General features: G+C 41.3%; 1 protein-coding gene across 1 annotated transcript in view; it reads right to left on the bottom strand.

The window, feature by feature from the left end:
* The window catches only part of pcsk2 (proprotein convertase subtilisin/kexin type 2), a 35,489-nt gene that overhangs the window by 8,159 nt on the left and 7,942 nt on the right, over positions 1-19,388 (bottom strand). Inside the window, exons 3-10 of the mRNA XM_061689869.1 lie at positions 15,546-15,659; positions 15,086-15,194; positions 13,277-13,314; positions 7,818-7,894; positions 5,454-5,542; positions 3,979-4,154; positions 2,433-2,648; positions 140-240 (exon numbers count right to left, since the gene is read on the bottom strand). Of these exons, the coding sequence (XP_061545853.1) occupies positions 140-240; positions 2,433-2,648; positions 3,979-4,154; positions 5,454-5,542; positions 7,818-7,894; positions 13,277-13,314; positions 15,086-15,194; positions 15,546-15,659 (920 nt within the window). The remainder of the gene's footprint in view (positions 1-139; positions 241-2,432; positions 2,649-3,978; positions 4,155-5,453; positions 5,543-7,817; positions 7,895-13,276; positions 13,315-15,085; positions 15,195-15,545; positions 15,660-19,388) is intronic.

Genomic DNA, 19,388 nt, shown 5'->3' with positions numbered 1-19,388 from the left:
TCAGGAAATGGCAAAGTGGCTGTATGCCCTTCGACCTCAAGAACTGTAAGACGTAAGATACACAAGGGCATGTTGACTACATGAGGACAGTGAACAACATAAAGACAGAACATGAGAGGGGTTAAAAGATAGTCCATACTTTGCCTCGAGAGCCAGAGCGAACACTCCAGCGGCCTCTGGAGCTGCTGCTGATGTTCCTGAGTGGCGTAGCGTGCAGTTCCCATAGAGGTCGGTGGTGGCCTAAATTGGGAGCAAAAGAAACACTCATGCTTCATTTGTTACCTGCCTTTGTAGAAAAACTGGAAAAAAATTATTTGGGGTTCTTTTGTGAGATATAAAAGGATCAACATGTAAGTTGTTCGCTGTTCCATTAACCTGCCAGTACACAAGTTACGTTAATATTCATTGACTCAACCTTTATTTGCGGCATTCGGTGCTTAATTAGATGCAATAACAGCCTGACTGCAATTAGAGCGAAAACCCGGGGGAAGACCTTGACTCTGTCAACAGCCCGCGGTCATTTGCATAATCACAAATACAAACACTGCTGCCTTTGTGCACGGGGAAAATAATTTGACATATGAGAAAAATGGAAAATCAGTCAATACTTCTAACGCCATATATATATCCATCCATCCATCCATTTTCTGAGCCGCTTCTCCTCACTAGGGTCGCGGGCGTGCCGGAGCCTATCCCAGCTATCATCGGGCAGGAGGCGGGGTATACCCTTAACTGGTTGGCAGCCAATCGCAGGGCACATACAAACAAAGAACCATTCCCACTCACATCTACGGGCAATTTAGAGTTGTCAATTAACCTACCATGCATCCATTTTTGGGATGTGGGAGGAAACCGGAGTGGCCGGAGAAAACCCACGCAGGCACGGGGAGATTGGGGATTGAACCCAGGTCCTCAGAACTGTGAGGTAGACGCTCCAACCAGTCGGACACGCCGCCCCATATATATATATATATATATATATATATATATATATATATATATATATATATATATATATATATATATATATATATATATATATATATATATATATATATATATATATATATATATGTTCTGCTTGAATATTCATACTCATAAATATAGTACGAGCTTTAAATCAGTTATTAAATCAGTCAGTTATTAAATCAGTTATTTAAATGGGTTGTTGCTCACAATTATAGCATAAACAAAAATGAGTAGTCGCTAGTAGCTTACAGTGATGCAACAAATGACTCAAAACTGATCTTTTTTATATATTAAGAACAAGTACAAGCAATATTTGAAATATTTTTTTGTGGAATTATCACTTTTGATTAATGTTGAGAAGTAGTCCTTCCCAAATTGTATTGAGAGGTGAGTGTAGCCAGCTAGCATGCTAACATTAGCAAATTAAAATTAAAACACTCGCATGTATACAATTAAGCCTCGCGGTAAATAGGTAGCTTTTTATAAGCATAACTTTTTCAGTTATGAGTAAAACATTTATTTTTATAATGTGTTATTTTTTTAGATGGCGGCACGGTGGACGACTGGTTAGAGCGTCAGCCTCACAGTTCTGAGGACCCGGGTTCAATCCCCGTCCCCGCCTGTGTGGAGTTTGCATGTTCTCCCCATGCCTATGTGGGTTTTCTCCGGGCACTCCGGTTTCCTCCCACATCCCAAAAACATGCATAAATTGGAGACTCTAAATTGCCCGTAGGTGTGCATGTGAGTGCGAATGGTTGTCTGTTTGTATGTGCCCTGCGATTGGCTGGCAACCAGTTCAGGGTGTACCCCGCCTCCTGCCCGATGACAGCTGGGATAGGCTCCAGCATGCCCGTGACCCTAGTGAGGATAAGCGGCTCAGAAAATGGATGGATGGATGGATTATTTTAGATTCCATTTTAAAATCTATATCAAAATGGTAGCACAAAGGTTACCAACCCCAAAAAATTAACATGGTCACTGGCATACTAGTCGTGCTAGTTGGTACATACTTTAACGAGAAAATTATTGTTTGTATTGTTGTTTCTAAATCTTATCAGAATCAGAATCATCTTTATTTGCCAAGTATGTCCAAAAAACACACAAGGAATTTGTCTCCGGTAGTAGGAGCCGCTCTAGTACGACAACAGACAGTCAATTTACAGAAGACTTGGAGACAGAAAGACATTGACAAAAAAAAAACAGTCACTGAGCATTAAAGGGTTGCTAGTTATCTGGTAATGCCGGTACATTTTTTTTTTTTTTTTGACAATTGTGCAAAAAGATGCAGAGTCCTCTAGCACTTAGAGCAGTTTGAATGACTAATATAGCGTGAATCCCCAGCAATTCAACATTAGTAAACTCACTGACACTACTCACAAATAAATATTCACTGTTGCATGTGGGCACAATATGTGTTCATGTTTGCGGTCACTGTATGTGTATACTTCATCATAAACACTCACGACGCCAGCCTCTGGGTTCCTCTTGCGTCCGTTGCTGAAGGTGGACGCCAGCGTGGAGGAGCAGCTCTCGTCGTAGAGGGCTGTGCGTCCGTCGTTGATGGCCGAGTTGATGGAAATGGTCCACATACTCGAGGCGTAACCATCGCAATTGCAGTCGTCATAGCTACCGCCGTCTCCCGATGCCCACACGTAGATGCTGCCTTTGCCTCCTCGCCCCTGGATCGACACCAGTGAATTGAGGAGTTCTGAGTTTGATTAGTGGGGCGTCTTGTGTGGAATGTAGAATGGGAATTATGTAGAGCCACTAATTACATATGCAAGAAGCTCAAGCTGATTTATATGATAAATCTATGACACATTCTGCCTCATGGGTGACAACTATTTAAAATGCTCTATGCATTTTTACATAATCTTAACATTGATTGTAATTTTGAACGCCAATCCAATATCTCCACCCTCATCACAATACTCAACAAACCACTGGGAAATGTCTTCTTCTTTTTTTTTTTTACACATTGTGTTCTTGCAGTGATTCTTTGAATTGAGGTGGCAGAGTGGCTGCTTGATTAGTCGCGTATAAACAATCAGAGTATGCATCAAGCTTGGTCCATACTGAGCTCCAGAGAGGCTGGGTCGTTTTAGAGCGGGCTACACCTGCCTGCGAATGGTCCGGGATGATTAATGAGTCTAGTAATAGGCAGTGGCACTGTTAGCATGGCAACAGTCTGTGCGCGTGTGTATCATGTCTTTCTCAGAGGGAGGTGGAGGTCTTTGCCTGGCTACAGTCACGTGGATGAGATCTGCCTCCCATTTACAGGGGGGAAAAAAGAACACCCAATGCCTTTTTAGGTAAGGAAGATTCAGCATAGGTTCAAATAAATTTATATGAATGTAATGTGTGATGGAAACAGGCCGACATAGACAGACCCTTAGAGTTTTAACCTTTATGAAGTATGCTTGAGCTAATCAACTCCAGACACTTTGGGAGGCTAAAACAAGTGGTACACTAGCCTCTTTCGCACAGTTTTTGAAAAACTGGCCCATCAAAGCCATACAAGGAGATCCGGCATTTAACAGCCTCTGCCTTTCACACAGAATCCAATGCAACGGTATATATTATTGTTACCGCGCTTTCACACATGGAAATGTGTCAATCAATTCAAGACTCAATGAGTCCTTTCCAACTGTCTCCAATTAGGAAATATTTGGTTGAGGGTACCTAAAGCATGTAAGTGAAACGTATGGAACGGGGGGTAAAAAAAGTATAGTAATCCACAGTATGTATTATATACGAGCGCAGCAATGGCTCAGTCTGTAAGCACTTTCTCACAGAAACTGGAAGAATGCACTACAGACCACGGAAGACCCAGAAAAACATCCAGTGCATATTAAAACAATATTCCTGGGAGTATTCCAGATTGAAGCATCAAAAAAGAGAGGAACTCAATTCACTCCTGTAATACAATTAAAAGATCCTTCCTCTGTGTAGGGAAGTAATATACGTATAAAACACTCTTACAGTTCAACAGAAGGGATGCCGGCTTACTTTGTTGACACCGTCAGCCATAGCCTGAAGGGTTAACTCTCTGGGTCCATCCACAGTCTTGCCGTCATCAGTGGGCCCCCAGCTGGCACTGTAGATGTCAATGACTTGAGGCATGTGGCTGATGGATGAGGCCTCAATTATGTCCGTCATGAATGGCTGGTCCAACATCCTGATACCTGGCAGGTGAACAAGAAATTAAACGTAGGCTGCAGGAGATCTGTGGTGCCAAGGCACTTAATACTGCTTGGATGCTTGGCTAGATTTGTCTTCAGTATTGTTTAAATATGTCAAATAAGTAGAGGAGCCAATACACATTTCCTACACTGATCATTCTGTTCAGGATCACAGCTGACTGAAGACTAACACACGTCTACAGAACTATACCCTGGACTGGCCACCAGTCAATCAAAGGGTGTTCGTGAATAGGGCATTGAGAGAGAAATGATTCTCACACCAGCTGAATGAAAATAAGCTTCGTGGAACATCACAATATCAATGGCGCCCAAATCCAAATGCCTAATCATTGGACTTTTCCCAAGCTAAAGGATTCAGGCACGTTCCCAAGCGGTGAAAGTTATGTTTCAAGAGTATACAAGCAGTATTTTTTAGGAGTAGCACGCCAGTAACAAACCATTGCACCCCAACACGTACAATGTATTTTTCTGTCTGAGATGGTACCGTGTCACCTAAAGACCATGTTTCACATATTTCATGACAAATGACTAATGAATATGCATATCGTTTGTGTATCCCCTCACTTAATGTCCTGTAGATTTTTATACTTTAGATATTTAATCCCACCACACTTCAGTTGTACAGTCGGGTTCACGACCCTTGTCCTGCATGCTTCTTTTCCTGTCCTTGTCCTGTTCTATCTTGTCCTGTCCTTCCCTCACAGGGTGTAGAACTGTAGCCCCATGCAACACTCATATCTAATGTTTCATTGTTGTAGATAATGTAATGACTTACTTCTCTCATCCTGTTTAAAATTAGTGCTTTGTCTTTTGTCTTTGTTTCTGTTCGACTGATCGACTCTGATTCTCAATAAAGTGCAATTATATTACTAAGAAACTACAGCGGAAGCTTAGAAACTCCACTGTGACACAGTAAAACTGTTGCGGCATAAAATAGATACAGATCTTCCATTCTGCTGTACCTAACAGCCGAACAGGACAAAAGGAAAAAAAAAAAAAAGTTTCAAGAAAACAGAAAGAAAACAGAAGAAAACCTGATTAGCAATTAAAACATGGAGCTTAGCTAACTGGATTCTTCATCCATCTGTTCCAAAAGTTCAGTATATGCTTGAATTTCTTTAATATTTTTCCATGACAAATAGATCGTTTTTCAGCATCAGTTACCCTCTTCGTGCCATTGAACTGTCGCACTATCATACCATTATCGCAATTGCTGTTTGCTTACATCGCAGCCTGTTCGTTGTTATTCCTCTCACCGTCCACATCATGAATGACACATACCTGCCACCTTGGAGTTGTAGGCGACTCCCACGCCGCAGATGTTGTTATTGGCTGCTGCCGACACTTCCCCGGCACACCGTGTGCCGTGACTGGTGATAGGAAGGACAAACACATTGAGTTAGGATAGAAGAAGACAGGTTTGCTAGTTTATAATCTATTTTAAATAAAGTGCGTTCAACTGGATGTACATTGCAATTCTAAGCATCCAATTACAATTTAGTGTCTATAATCGATATTTTGACTATTTACATGACCCATATCTGATATCCCTGTTTTGATATATGCATTCAACATAGACAACTATAAATTAGCCTTTTTATTTGGCCTGGAATAACCCTCCTGGCACTGGTTTAAAGGGACACATTACAGAAAATATACTATTTAATCCATGTTTTCAAATAGTTAATCATTTGTCTACCTCGATGTGGCCGCTGCAAGCGTCAAATACACAGATTCTACTCTACAGTAATTGACAAGTGTAACTCTGCGACTTGGTGATGAAGTGCTGCTTCCATGAGTGAAAATACAATTGGTGCTTGAACTGCCTTTCTAGGGTCTCGCATGTGCATTGCAGTTCACACTCACTTGTTTCATGGTAACGTTATGATTACAAAAATCAGATGCTAGAAAAAGACTGTAAGCTGTAATTCTGAAACCTTGTGGTATTTATGACAAAAGCATGTCTCGCGATGATATTAAGGCTGAAGAACGGTTTTATACGGTGAAAAAAAATGTAGAACATGTAACATGGGCATTACTTTGCTGGCTGTCGTCTGCAATTATTTTTCTTATTTAATGGTCCATCCATCTTGAATGTAGCATATCTTCACCATATTTAATGGTCCTTGCGTTGGGTGTAATTTTGATTTAGCACAGACGTGTAAACTGTATATCTTTGATAAGCATATTATTTTATAGTCCTATCAGAATCAGAATCATCTTTATTTGCCAAGTATGTCCAAAAAACACACAAGGAATTTGTCTCCGGTAGTTGGAGCCGCTCTAGTACGACAACAGACAGTCAATTGACAGAGAACACTTTTGAGACATAAAGACATTGACAAAAAACAGTCACTAATCAAAAAAAGGTTGCTAGTTATCTGGTAATGCCGGTACATTTATTTATTTATTTATTTATTTTTGACAATTGTGCAAAAAGATGCAGAGTCCTCTAGCACTTAGAGCAGTTCGAAAGACGAATATTGGAATAGTCCGGTGCAATGACCATTGTGCAAGGGCCGCCGAGACTTCAAGCGAGTAGTGCGATAATCTGGGACAATGTTGATTGTGCAAATGTTGCAGATACTCCTCAATCAGTGTGCAAATGGGGCAGATGCTACTCTGGCATGAGTGGCCAGTATTGGTCAACAACAGATATGCAATAAACAATTTTCACACTCACAGTGTATATCTGATCAGTTGTTTTGGAAGATATCCGAAGTATATTGGATTGTTATCGACATGAAAAGATGCTTGATTCCTATATGAGGTTATCCAATTCCATGAGTTCGCTTTACGCTGGCAAGATGAAAATGCAAATTCTGCCACATGGGTGCAAAAACAATCGAATTGTCAATTTAACCTTGTAGGCATGATTGTTTTAAAATTGTGTTGCTACTCTTTGCTGTTGCAAAACTGTAATTTCCCCAACGTGGGACTAAAGTAGCACCTTTCCTGAAGGGCATTGCAGATGTGCAATTAAATATTTAAATCAGAGAACATGCGACTGGTTTCGTTCAGTGTCTTTTTTTTTTCCGCTTAAGCAGCCTGACATCCCTTACTCTTGTCTCGCTCCATATCGGTGTACACTGTGTGATGCGTTGCTCTCGCCTGCATCCCTCAAGTTCCCACAGGGACCTTGCAAGAGATGACCCCGTTTCTCCCAGCATGCTTTGCCACCGACAGGAAGCTATTTATAACAGCTGCCTGATTAGCCTGCCAGTCTCAGAGCTGCTGCATTGACAAAACCGGCACACACGTTTCTACATCCCTGAATATATTTCTTTGTATTCTTGCTGTTGTCACGCGTCATAGTGGATCACTGGGACACGGCAAGCAGGATAAAGCACTACAAGGTCGCCTGTAAGCGAACATGTCTGCTTTATCAGCCTTAACTCGGGACCAAAAACAAGTATTGTGCTTTCTAGTGTGTTGTGTTCAGACAATAGCTCTGTTTATACTGCACTATTATGTCCTAATGGAACAAGGTGGAGAGAAAATCAATAGAGAGCTGGTGGACTCTAGGGAAAGCATACAAAAACATATAGTGTGTGTGTGTGTGTGTTTGTGTGTGTGTGTGCGTGCACATGCGTGCGTGTGTGTGTGTGTGTGTGTGTATAAACAGAGGGCGGTTGAGTGAGCTACCTGTTGAACCAGTCATCAGTGTAGCGTGGAAATGGATACGGGTCATTGCTGCTGAAGTCATAACTGGCATCTGCATTCTGAAAGGATGTGTTTACAAAGCGAACAATATGGTGACAGAAAGCAAGGAGCATTTTTCTATATCTAATTGCAGCCTATGTGGCCACGATGACTGTTATTTTGCTGGTTTGAAATATTTCAGCATCGTGGTAATCATTCATGAAAAACCATGATTCAACCACCATCATCCCAATCGTGACATTAAAGTCTTACAAACCACACATATAGACCAGGGATACATTTTTACTAGCTCGCTGTTGAAAATGAAGATATTTTTCATTGGCTTCATGCTATCAAAACCAACACATTTCTGATACTGTAAATAGGTATCCTCTGGAAAAGAGGCGACCCCCCCCCCAAAAAAAAAAAAAACAATAATAACAACATAATAATGTGATAATAATTTATTTGGGGGAGGTGGGGGGCTTAACAAAAAATACTGCATGTACAATGAAAATGACACAAAAAAAAGTTACCTAAGTAAAATAAGTCGTGTAATGTACTACAGTACAATGATTTATTTATTTTTTGACAGCCCTATAGAGCAGGTGTGTCAAACTCATTTTTGTCATTGGGCACATCGTAGTTATGACTTCCCTCGGAGGGCCGCTACAACTGTGAACCCATAGAAACGAAAGATTACCTCCTATACTGTAATTACATACAGTATACACAACACATTGATGAATAGCCAGTTTTGAAATTAGAAACCTTTTAAAAACAAAATGTTCAACTATTACATTTCTTTTCAAAGGGGGATTGGTAATAAAAAAAAATTCTTGCAAATATCTCAATGGTATTACACCAGAACACAATGAGCAATTTTGAATTGCTTTTGCGGGCCACATAAAAAGATGTGGCAGGCCGGATCTGGCCCCCGGGCTACCAGTTTGACACTTGTGCTATAGAGTCTTACATTGTCTTCAGTAAAAGCCATAGTACAGATTCTCATTTACTGTTGAGTGTCGTTATGGGGGTACTGCATTACCAGTTATTTCAAAACCCCACTTTATAACTCCAAAACCATCCCCCAATGTCTACACATATTCAAAATCAATAAGCCTTGAAGACTTATTGACGCCAGTGACGCCAATGCTCTAATCATAACAAACAAACAGGAAGTATGGGGGTTACACACATTCCGATCAATCGCAGATGCAGCCGAACCGTATGAGCCCAAAGAGGAAGAAAATAGGACAAATGTATTGGAACATTTCATGCTGTCATTCAGGGCTGTGCTGCCTGCTGAGAACTCCCGTTTAACATGTACATCATGTGTTCTCCAGTTTGGAGAAGCATTCATTATCCCCATAGTGGAAAAACGCATCAGATCAATTAACGGCCACGTTGACGGGATTGTACCTCTGTCTTTATCTCAATGTAAACTGGTATTATCTTCCCCCATGCAACCTTTGTTTTCTCAGCATGAGATATGTACTGTTAGTGTCAGATCTGCCATCACTGAGAAACACATCTGATTCATAAAAAAGTTGAAAGCGAGAACATGGAGGTCCCAAACACATTTTGTGCTCCTGTTAAACCTTGTTGACTTTATTCCACTGGAAATTGTTGCATCCCATCACTAAGTGTCACTCACAAAGTCGTTGATTTTTAAACTCTACAGAACCTTTTATACAGTCCAGCTACATTGCTCCTTAGAGGCACCTCACAGATATATAAAGTGTATATTATGCCGTTGTTATTAACGATTTTCACATGACCTGTTTTTCCAGCCAGTTATAATATTTAGCCTCAGTGGGACATAATCGGCTCCAAAGTAGATGACGAATGAAGTAAAAATGTTTTCAATTTAGAGGGAAATGACGAGCAACAGGAGACGTATTGACTGAAGTTGTATTACTCACATCCGTCCACTGCACTAAAGCAAACTCAAATTGATTGAATTCTGGTGCTATTGCTCATAAATCAACATCTAATACAGAGAGAACATACGTACAGGTACATTTACCAGAACTGATAACAGATGATAATATTATTATAATGATATAATATAACAAACTGATACTTATTAAAGCCGTTCACAAAATGCTTTTAAATTCTGACTTACTGCTCTATGAAGAAGGATAATTATTCAAAAGAAAAAAGTAAGTGATAGAACAGTAAAAAAAAACAACAACATTTGATTGGCCATAGGTATTAATTTTATGAGAATAAAATTGTAAAGTTAAAAAAAAGTGAGAAGAATAGAATAGAATAGAATAGAATAGAATAAAGTTGTAATGTTATCAGAATGGTCTATAAATGATTTAGGTCCTGAATACATGAAATAAATGCTAATGGCATATAAACCCAGTAGGGCTCTGAGATCGACAGACTCAGGTCAAATCATGGAGCACAGAGTCCAAAGCAAACATGTTGAAGCAGCATTTAGCTATTATGCTGCACACAAATGGAATAAGTTGCCAACAGAAGTGACGTCAGCCCAAACTGTGAATGTTTTTAAGTCCAGGTTTTAAACTCTTCTTTTTTCTCATGCTTTTTAGAGCATTTCCACTTTTAAATGATATTTAATTTTTAAAAAAAATAAAATTTCTTGACCTGTATGTTGTTTAATTGTTTCTCTCTTTGTTTTAAATGTTTATAAGCTGTTTTCTTTATTATTATTTTAATCATGTAAAGCACATTGAGTTACCTTGTGTATGAAATGCGCTATATAAATACATTTACTTTGCTTTAGACTCAAGGTGTAATGCTACAAGAATTAAGTTGTAACATTGTGAGAGTAAAATACTAATGGTTATGAGAATAAAGTTGTGATGTAACATAGTCAAGAATAAAGTCATACTATTACATACTATTATACAGTAATTATACAAAAATAAAGTTGTATTGTAGCAAGAACAACATTACATCATAAGAGGACAAAGAAGTTCAAGAAAAAAAAATTGTGACAAGAATACATTTTGCTATTAAGTTATTATTATTATTATTATTACTATTACTATTAATTAATAAATTTTTAGCCGTTGTCGTGAAGCAATGATACTGAGTAACTTGAAAATCTCAACATTTAGCTAGTCTATGCTTGTGACTATTGCTCATAAAATTATGACTATTTTGTAAGAATATGACTTTTTGTAACATTACCACTTTAATCTTGCAATATTGTGATTATTACTCTTTTAAAATCCATTTATTTGAACATTATTTCTGTAACTATATGCCTTTATTCTCGCAGTAGAATTTATTTTTATTTGGCCCTAATTCCTCTTCGTGTGTTTGTAAACCATGTACATACAGTCCTATTTTGACAGCGTGTTTATGTTAGTTCGGCAGAGTAAAGCAGCTGCAATGAGATATTGAACTTTACTGTCCCTGTTGTGTATCTTCTGAGTCAAGGCACCCTGAATGAAGCTGAAGCTGCTTCATTCAGGCTTCTTTAATCTTTTCAACCAGCAAAGCAATCCGGAACATCGCAGGAATGTGATAGCACAAGGTGTCGCCATGGCAACATCAGCATCACCGGCAACAATGTAACCCGAATAAGAGACTTTGAATTTGTAATCACGCACCCCTGTGTCCTGTGCACTATCTCTGAAAACAAAGGGGGAAGATCTATACATCAGCACTGCGCGATGTATAACCCAATGGTTAAAAGTCATCGTAAATTATCTCAATGTCTCCATCCTACTAAAAGGAAAACTCTCATTTACTCCTCTAATACGAGAGCTTGTTTGTTTATGGTTCTTTTCAGCCCAATGAGTGAGATACCCTTTTTAAATAAATGTGCCATGAAATTGCACCATCTTAGTGTGCTGTGTGCTCACAATCAAAACATTACAGTAATTCACCGTATTAATGTCGCTCTAGAGACCTGATGCTAATACTGTATTTGCTTCTATACAATCACATAAGATAAGCACATGATGATATCTTGGGCTGTTAAATCCATCAGATATCACAGTTGCTAATGATATTGCGTCTGAGGCAGCGTTGAAGAAACTAAAGCAGGATTACTCACAGAACACAATTACACACACTTACTTGAACGCACTCTGGCTCGAACAAATACGGTTGAAGGCGAAGCGCGCACCGTCAAGGCTGCGGAGCGTGCTCCTGCATCACCCCTGCTAAGGCCCACTATTATTTTTGGCTCATGGCTGGTCTCTGTTCACAGGCAAGAAACGAGAAGCGGCGCAAAGGCAAAAGCTGGAGTAAGGCTCACGGGAGGAAGTAATACGAGCTGGATGAAGCGATCTGACTTTTATGGTCCGATGGGGAGTCGTTGGTTGGCTTTTTATTACTGGGAGCAGGTTGGCATCTGTGCATTCGGGGGATTCCAGATAGCAGATGGCACATTCACGCTGATCAGTGTCGCTTTTATCAATTAAAAAAAATGGTATTGCACCAATCATTTCGGTAGGAAAACTACAGTACTTCTCTTACCCTCTGATGTACTTTTAAATTCCAATTTATCTAACAGCAACAATTGTTCTATGCAAGCTAGTGAGTACAACATTGCTCTAAATTGTTGTGCCGGTTACTTGGGCACAAAAAAACGGCTTGTAGTACCGTTTTTCTCTATTGCAACTTAGGGCAGAAGTCTCCGTTGCCCCAAACAGCAGAGAAAGGACAGGGAGAAATGGAAGGAAGATAAAATAAGACAGTACAAATTAATATTCGGGCCAGGAGATGAAAAAAACAACAACAATGGTAGAACGAAATCAGTTATGAGACTAAGGTTGAAAAATGACAAGCAAGAACTCATCCATACAGTATATGACAAAATCATGATTTATGATGAAAAGGTAGTAATTTTACAGTAAAAATATTTTTGTAACTTTTGTTGTTTTGTTGTTGCAAGTTTACTGCTGTATTTACAGTATTTTCTTTTCAGTGTGGCCCTAATGTTTACACCCATTTTGGAAATGTTTCCACAAATATATTTACAGTAAATCACTGCTACCACAAAAAAAAAGAAAGAAAAAACAACCTTTTTTCTCCCCAGCACCATCTGCTGGATCAGGTGGGCACTTGGCCCGAACACAAAATTGATGATGCAGTTTTATGCTACAAATATCATGGTCAAATCATTCAGTATTTCCTTGTTATGTCATCTTCCCGCTTGTCCTTTAAGCTTTTATCAGTATGCTGGAGGTACAGCATCACATTATGCAGCTCCAACTACCTTGGCATTATCTGCGCTGGTGACAGATCGGCCTGCCACAGCGCGGCGTGCATTAACATTCAACAGCTCGGCCGTCCCCGTTACCACCTCCCACCCCGCTTCTGCGTCCTTCGCCAAGCATGACAAGGAGACTCAGCAGCCATGACGATGCCTTGGAAAGCACCTGGCATCGGCCAACTGACGCCACACGCCCGCTTTGCTCAATAACAGGATGAGAAAGGGAACTTTTGCAATTCAATAATGAGGTACTCACATAATTAGATGCCAGGTCTGGATGCAGATAGTCGATGCCTGAAATGCAATTTTGACATTCATATTACGGACAGCTAAGCATGTGACACGGTCCTTTAAGAGAATAATGTCATCTGTATTTTTCACCACAATTTGTATTTGAAATTATAGAAAGCTGACTTAATTTTCACACATAGTCTATTGAGATCCAACACAAGGGGAGTAAAAATTCTGCCCTCACAAAGATAATATTGCTCTGTTTTGATTGACACTCGTAATCACAGATATATTCATCTAACAACAAGGATACTCTTATTATGGCTTTTTATCTTGCATTGCAACATTGTTTATGAATTAGTTTATTTTTTCAGACTAAATAAACAGCTCAAATTAATTCAATAAAGATAGTGAGAGTTTACCTCGCCAAATTGTGAGACCACTTTTAGTGTGAATGCGTTCGCAGACTGTCGTGGTTCGCCAAATATTGAGATAGAAATAGAGCGCCAACACTGTTAAGCCATTAATTACTTATTTAGAAAGAGCTTTCAATTTATAAACCATTTACAAGAATACCCTTGTTGTAATGTGGTGCCAATTTGATGTTTATGATATGGTTTTCAGTGGTGTAAAACTGTCCTCTAACATACCGGGAGGCATTATTTATAATATTATGGGTATTTTATTTGCTTGTCCTTATTAGGATCGCAAATGACTTTGGGCAAGAGGCGCCACAGTCACAGGGCACATAAAGGCAAACAACCATTCATGCTCACATTCACATCTATGGACAATTTTAAGACTTCAATTACCATAAAATGCATTTATGGGGGGTTTGGCGGGAAGCAGAGTACCCGAAGAATACCCAGGGATAGCACGGGTAGAACATGTAAACTCCACACAGGAAGGCTGGAGCCAAGACTGAAACCCCAAAACTCAGAACTGTGAGGCAGACCTAATAACCACTACCTCACCATGGTGCCTAATTGTTGTTTTATTCAATTTCCTTTTTACGGTGGCCGAAATGCACTGAAAACGGCCATATTTTGCATAGCGGGAATGACGCAAGGCAAAAACCACACAAGCAAATAAAACAACTGCAAAAGAAAAATCCTGCAAGATAAAAATGCTGCAATCACAGAAAACAACTGCAAAAGAAAAATGCTTGCAAACACAACAACAACAACTGCAAGAGAGAGGTTGCACCCCCCACTGGCCTGGCAGACTTCTGTTGTTTAACATGAATGTGCAGCATTTCTCTCTTGCAGTTGTTTTGGGATTTGTGTTTGTGTGTTTGTGTGTGTGTGTGTGTGTGTGTCTGCAGCATTTTGCAGTTGTTTTCTGTCATTCCAGGGTTTTTATCTTGCAGCATTTTTCTTTTGCAGTTGTTTTCTGTGATTGCAGCATGTTTTTCTTGCTGCATTTTTCATTTGCAGCTGTTTTCTATAATTTCAGCGTTGTTAAATTGCAGCATTTTTCGTTTGCAGTTGTTAAATTGCAGCATTTTTCGTTCGCAGTTGTTTTATGTGCTTGTGTGTATTTTGTTTTGTGTCATTCTTGCATTGGCAGCATAAGCCCGTTTGCAACACATTTCCTCCTGTCAACCACCGTACATTTTAAAATTGTGTTAACATATATATAAAAAATTATATTTTAACTTTATATTTGTGAATTTTGACTTTTTTGGTTCAAAATTATTCAGAGAACTTTGGACATACGTTCTCATTTAATGATACTGTATATACAACAAATGGACTTTGTGTGTTAATGAAAATGTGGAAAGTAACACGGGCAGGCCCTCAAGTGTTGTGAAATAAAAATTGTTAATACTCACCATCATCCATGATCGCAATGGTGACTCCTTGGCCCGTGTAGCCCAGTTGCCAGGCTTCAGCCACATTAAGATCCAGCCCGGGAGTCCCGTCTGCCTGGCCTGTGTTGATCTAATCACGCAAAATATGAAACCATGACTCACAGTATGCAGGTGGGGGAGAGAAAAAAAAACAGTAACACAGAGGATGTGTGTGCGTGGGTTTGTGTGGAACGCTTTGGTGAAGGCATCGTCAGAGATAACAGTGTATCTCGCTTAAGACGGCCTGGGCTGTGTTCTTCCGATGAAGAGCGGCGGGCTTGCAGCAGCCGTAAATGTCACGCTTGCCACTCAGGCTTAAACGAGAGGGGCGCTGCGCATGCGGCGGTGTATTGGCATGGCTAATTAAAGCGTGACTGCACTGATTGTGGAAGACGTGGGGAATATGTATGCTTATGAAGGTTGGGTCAGGACGGTGACTCACCAGGTACCACTGTTTGGTGAACAGCGGGTCGCTTATATTCACTTCCATGTCGTCTAAACTTCGGTAGCCACGTTTCTGACGATTAAACCCATCTTGGTCCAGAATGTTCTTCACCTAGGAAAGAATTCATAGCTTTGTTTCTACAACCCAATTCCAAAGAAGTAAGTGAAGACTCTAAATTGCCCATAGGTGAGAATATGAGTGTGAATGGTTGTTTGTTTACATGTGCCCTGTGACTGGCTGGCAAGCAGTTCAGGGTGTACCGCGCCTCCTGCCCGCAGTTAGCTGGGATAGGCTCCAGCATACCCGCGACCCGAGTGAGGATAAGCAGTATGGAAAATGGATGGAGGGATGGACGTGATGATGATCAGCTTGTTGACCGTGACTTGAACCAGAGAGCAATGAGCCACATGCTGCATTACCAAATTTAAAGCCCTAGACATTATCAGATCATGGAGCACCATGCGCTGGTCATTTTAACTAACATTATCACAGTTAAGGAAAATATTATATGAATATATATATATATATATATATATTTTTTTTTTTTTATTATATAGTGTTAAAGTTCTTTTTAAACTTGCATGATGTTAAAGAGGTCAGTGTTGGACAATTAAAAAATAATAGCTTTTTTTTAAAATGGTTAAATTCTTTTTAGACTTCTATGATCATTAACAGTGTTAAAATGTTCCTTAAAGCTTTGCCTGTGCAGCTGAAGGTTTTACGATGGCCACAGGTTGACTCTAAAACGCATTATTTACATTTGAAAAAGACAAAAGATGCTTTTTTTGTGTGTGACTGTCTGTACCTCAAGTCCTAAAACCCAAACACACATAATTCTTGTCAGTAGTTCAAAATGTCCGCCAGCACATACATTCGGGTGACTAAGTCCCCTCCGGTGTGACCGAGGTACAAAAACAAGCATTGTGGGTGTTTTTAACTGCCGCTGATAGATAAGGCAGTATAGAGCATCACTCAAGATGACCTTTTAAAACCTATTCATCTTTTTACGGAATACTCTGGGCAATCGGGAAGGGCACAGCACGCACCGTCAATCAACTGAATCAGACGATCCTTCAAATGACAGCCCTCAAATTCCACATATTTGAAAGTATACACCGTCGATACATTTTTTTAAAATAGTATTTCATTTCACAATACCCGTTTAACAACAATTGCACATGTTGCTCAAACATAAAGGGAAGTTGGAAAAAAATGCAATACAAGACTGAAAAAAAAAACAATGCTGCATTCCATACTAAAACAATGAGAAATGGGAAAATTCTAACAGTTGGTATGCTCATATATTGTGAGCTTGGAACGCGTGTACAAAAGGTATGAAGGCGGATTGTTCAGGTTTTCACATGTTGCCCTGTATTCAGGTACTAATGATTAATAATTCCAATGAGAATTGGTGCAATGCTAACATGCTAGCAGCTCGTATGCTACGAGATGGCAAAGTAACGCCAGGGTTCCTGAATGAGCTGAACAGTTTGTCGCTGGAATGGTTTGTCCAGTGTAGAGGAATTAGGAAAATGGTTACAAGGTTGTAATTCATTTCAGAATTGTGTCATTTAAAATGTGGACTTTTGGAAAAGAAAAAAAGCAGAACTTGAAATAGTTCCAAAGATGTCCTGAATGAGGTTAACATTTTACAGTTGGGATGGTTTCAATCTGTTGAATGAGTTGATATATGGAACGTTATTGGTAAGTTATTATAGAAAGTCTGAATGCATTTCAATGTTTTTTTTTTTTTGTTTTTTTTTGTGGAAATGTTGAGTTGTGGGAAACGTGGAAGTTTTCTCTGTATAAAAGAAATTGTCCCCAAGATGCCCTGTATAAACTGAACATTTAGAGGCACCAATGGTTTGAATCGGTGATAAATGTGGACAGTAGTCGGGAGAATAATAATACAGTACATATTAAAAATGTGTTCTTTAACATTCACACAGTAACTATTATCCATCCATCCATTTTCTACCGCTTATCCGGGTCGGGTCGCGGGGGCAGTAGCTTTAGCAGGGACGCCCAGACTTCCCTCTCCCCAGCCACTTCATCCAGCTCTTCCGGAGGGATCCCGAGGCGTTCCCAGGCCAGCCGAAGGACGTAGTCTCTCCAGCGTGTCCTGGGTCGTCCCCGGGGTCTCCTCCCGGTGGGACTCCCGGTGGGACGTGGAAGCATCCGAATCAGATGCCCCAGCCACCTCATATGGCTCCTCTCAATGCGGAGGAGCAGCGGCTCTACTCTGAGATCCTCCCGGATGACCGAGCTTCTCATCCTATCTCTAAGGGAGAGCCCAGACACCCTGCGGAGGAAACTCATTTCGGCCGCTTGTATCCGGGATCTCGTTCTTTCGGTCACGACCCACAGCTCATGACCATAGGTGAGGGTAGGAACGAAGATCGACCGGTAAATTGAGAGCTTCGCCTTTCGGCTTAGCTCCTTCTTTACCACAACGGACCGATACAAAGTCCGCATCACTGCAGACGCTGCACCGATCCGTCTGTCGATCTCCCGTTCCATTCTTCCCTCACTCGTGAACAAGACCCCAAGATACTTGAACTCCTCCACTTGGGGCAGGATCTCATCCCCGACCTGGAGAGGGCATGCCACCCTTTTCCGACTGAGGACCATGGTCTCAGATTTGGAGGTGCTGATTCTCATCCCAGCCGCTTCACACTCGGCTGCGAACTGCTCCAGTGAGAGTTGGAGCTCACGGTTTGATGAAGCCAACAGAACCACATCATCAGCAAAAAGCAGAGATGCAATACTGAGGCCACCAAACCGGACCCCCTCTACGCCTTGGCTGCGCCTAGAAATTCTGTCCATAAAAGTTATGAACAGAATCGGCGACAAAGGGCAGCCTTGGCGGAGTCCAACCCTCACCGGGAACGAGTCCGACTTACTGCCGGATATGCGGACCAAACTCTGACTCCGGTCGTACAGGGACCAAACAGCCCGTATCAGGGGGTTCGGTACCCCATACTCCTGAAGCACCCTCCACAGGACTCCCCGAGGGACACGGTCGAACGCCTTCTCCAAGTCCACAAAACACATGTAGACTGGTTGGGCGAACTCCCATGCACCCTCGAGGACCCTGCCGAGGGTGTAGAGCTGGTCCACTGTTCCACGGCCAGGACGAAAACCACACTGCTCCTCCTGAATCTGAGATTCGACTTCCCGACGGACCCTCCTCTCCAGCACCCCTGAATAGACCTTACCAGGGAGGCTGAGCAGTGTGATCCCCCTGTAGTTGGAACACACCACCTCCGGTCCCCCTTCTTAAAAAGGGGGACCACCACCCCAGTCTGCCAATCCAGAGGCACTGTCCCCGATGTCCACGTGATATTGCAGTGGGGCTGTCCTGTCAACCAGGACAGCCCCACAACATCCAGAGCCTTGAGGAACTCCGGGCGAATATCATCCACCCCCGGGGCCCTGCCACCGAGGAGCTTTTTAACTACCTCTGTGACCTCAAACCCAGAGATAGGAGAGCCCGCCTCAGAGAACCCACACTCTGCTTCCTCATGGGAAGGCGTGTCGGTGGAATTGAGGAGGTCTTCGAAGTATTCTCCCCACCGACTCACAACGTCCCGAGTCGAGGTCAGCAGCGCCCCATCCCCACTATACACGGTGTTGGTGGTGCACTGCTTTCCTCTCCTGAGACGTCGGATGGTGGACCAGAATTTCCTCGAAGCCGTCCAGAAGTCTTTCTCCATGGCCTCACCGAACTCCTCCCATACCCGAGTTTTTGCTTCAGCGACCACCAGAGCTGCATTCCGCTTGGCCAGCCGGTATCCATCAGCTGCCTCAGGAGTCCCACAGGCCAAAAAGGCCCAATAG

Source organism: Phycodurus eques, chromosome 11 (assembly GCF_024500275.1).
Source record: "Phycodurus eques isolate BA_2022a chromosome 11, UOR_Pequ_1.1, whole genome shotgun sequence".
Lineage (NCBI taxonomy): Eukaryota > Metazoa > Chordata > Actinopteri > Syngnathiformes > Syngnathidae > Phycodurus > Phycodurus eques.
This window is presented reverse-complemented; position numbering and strand designations above follow the sequence as displayed.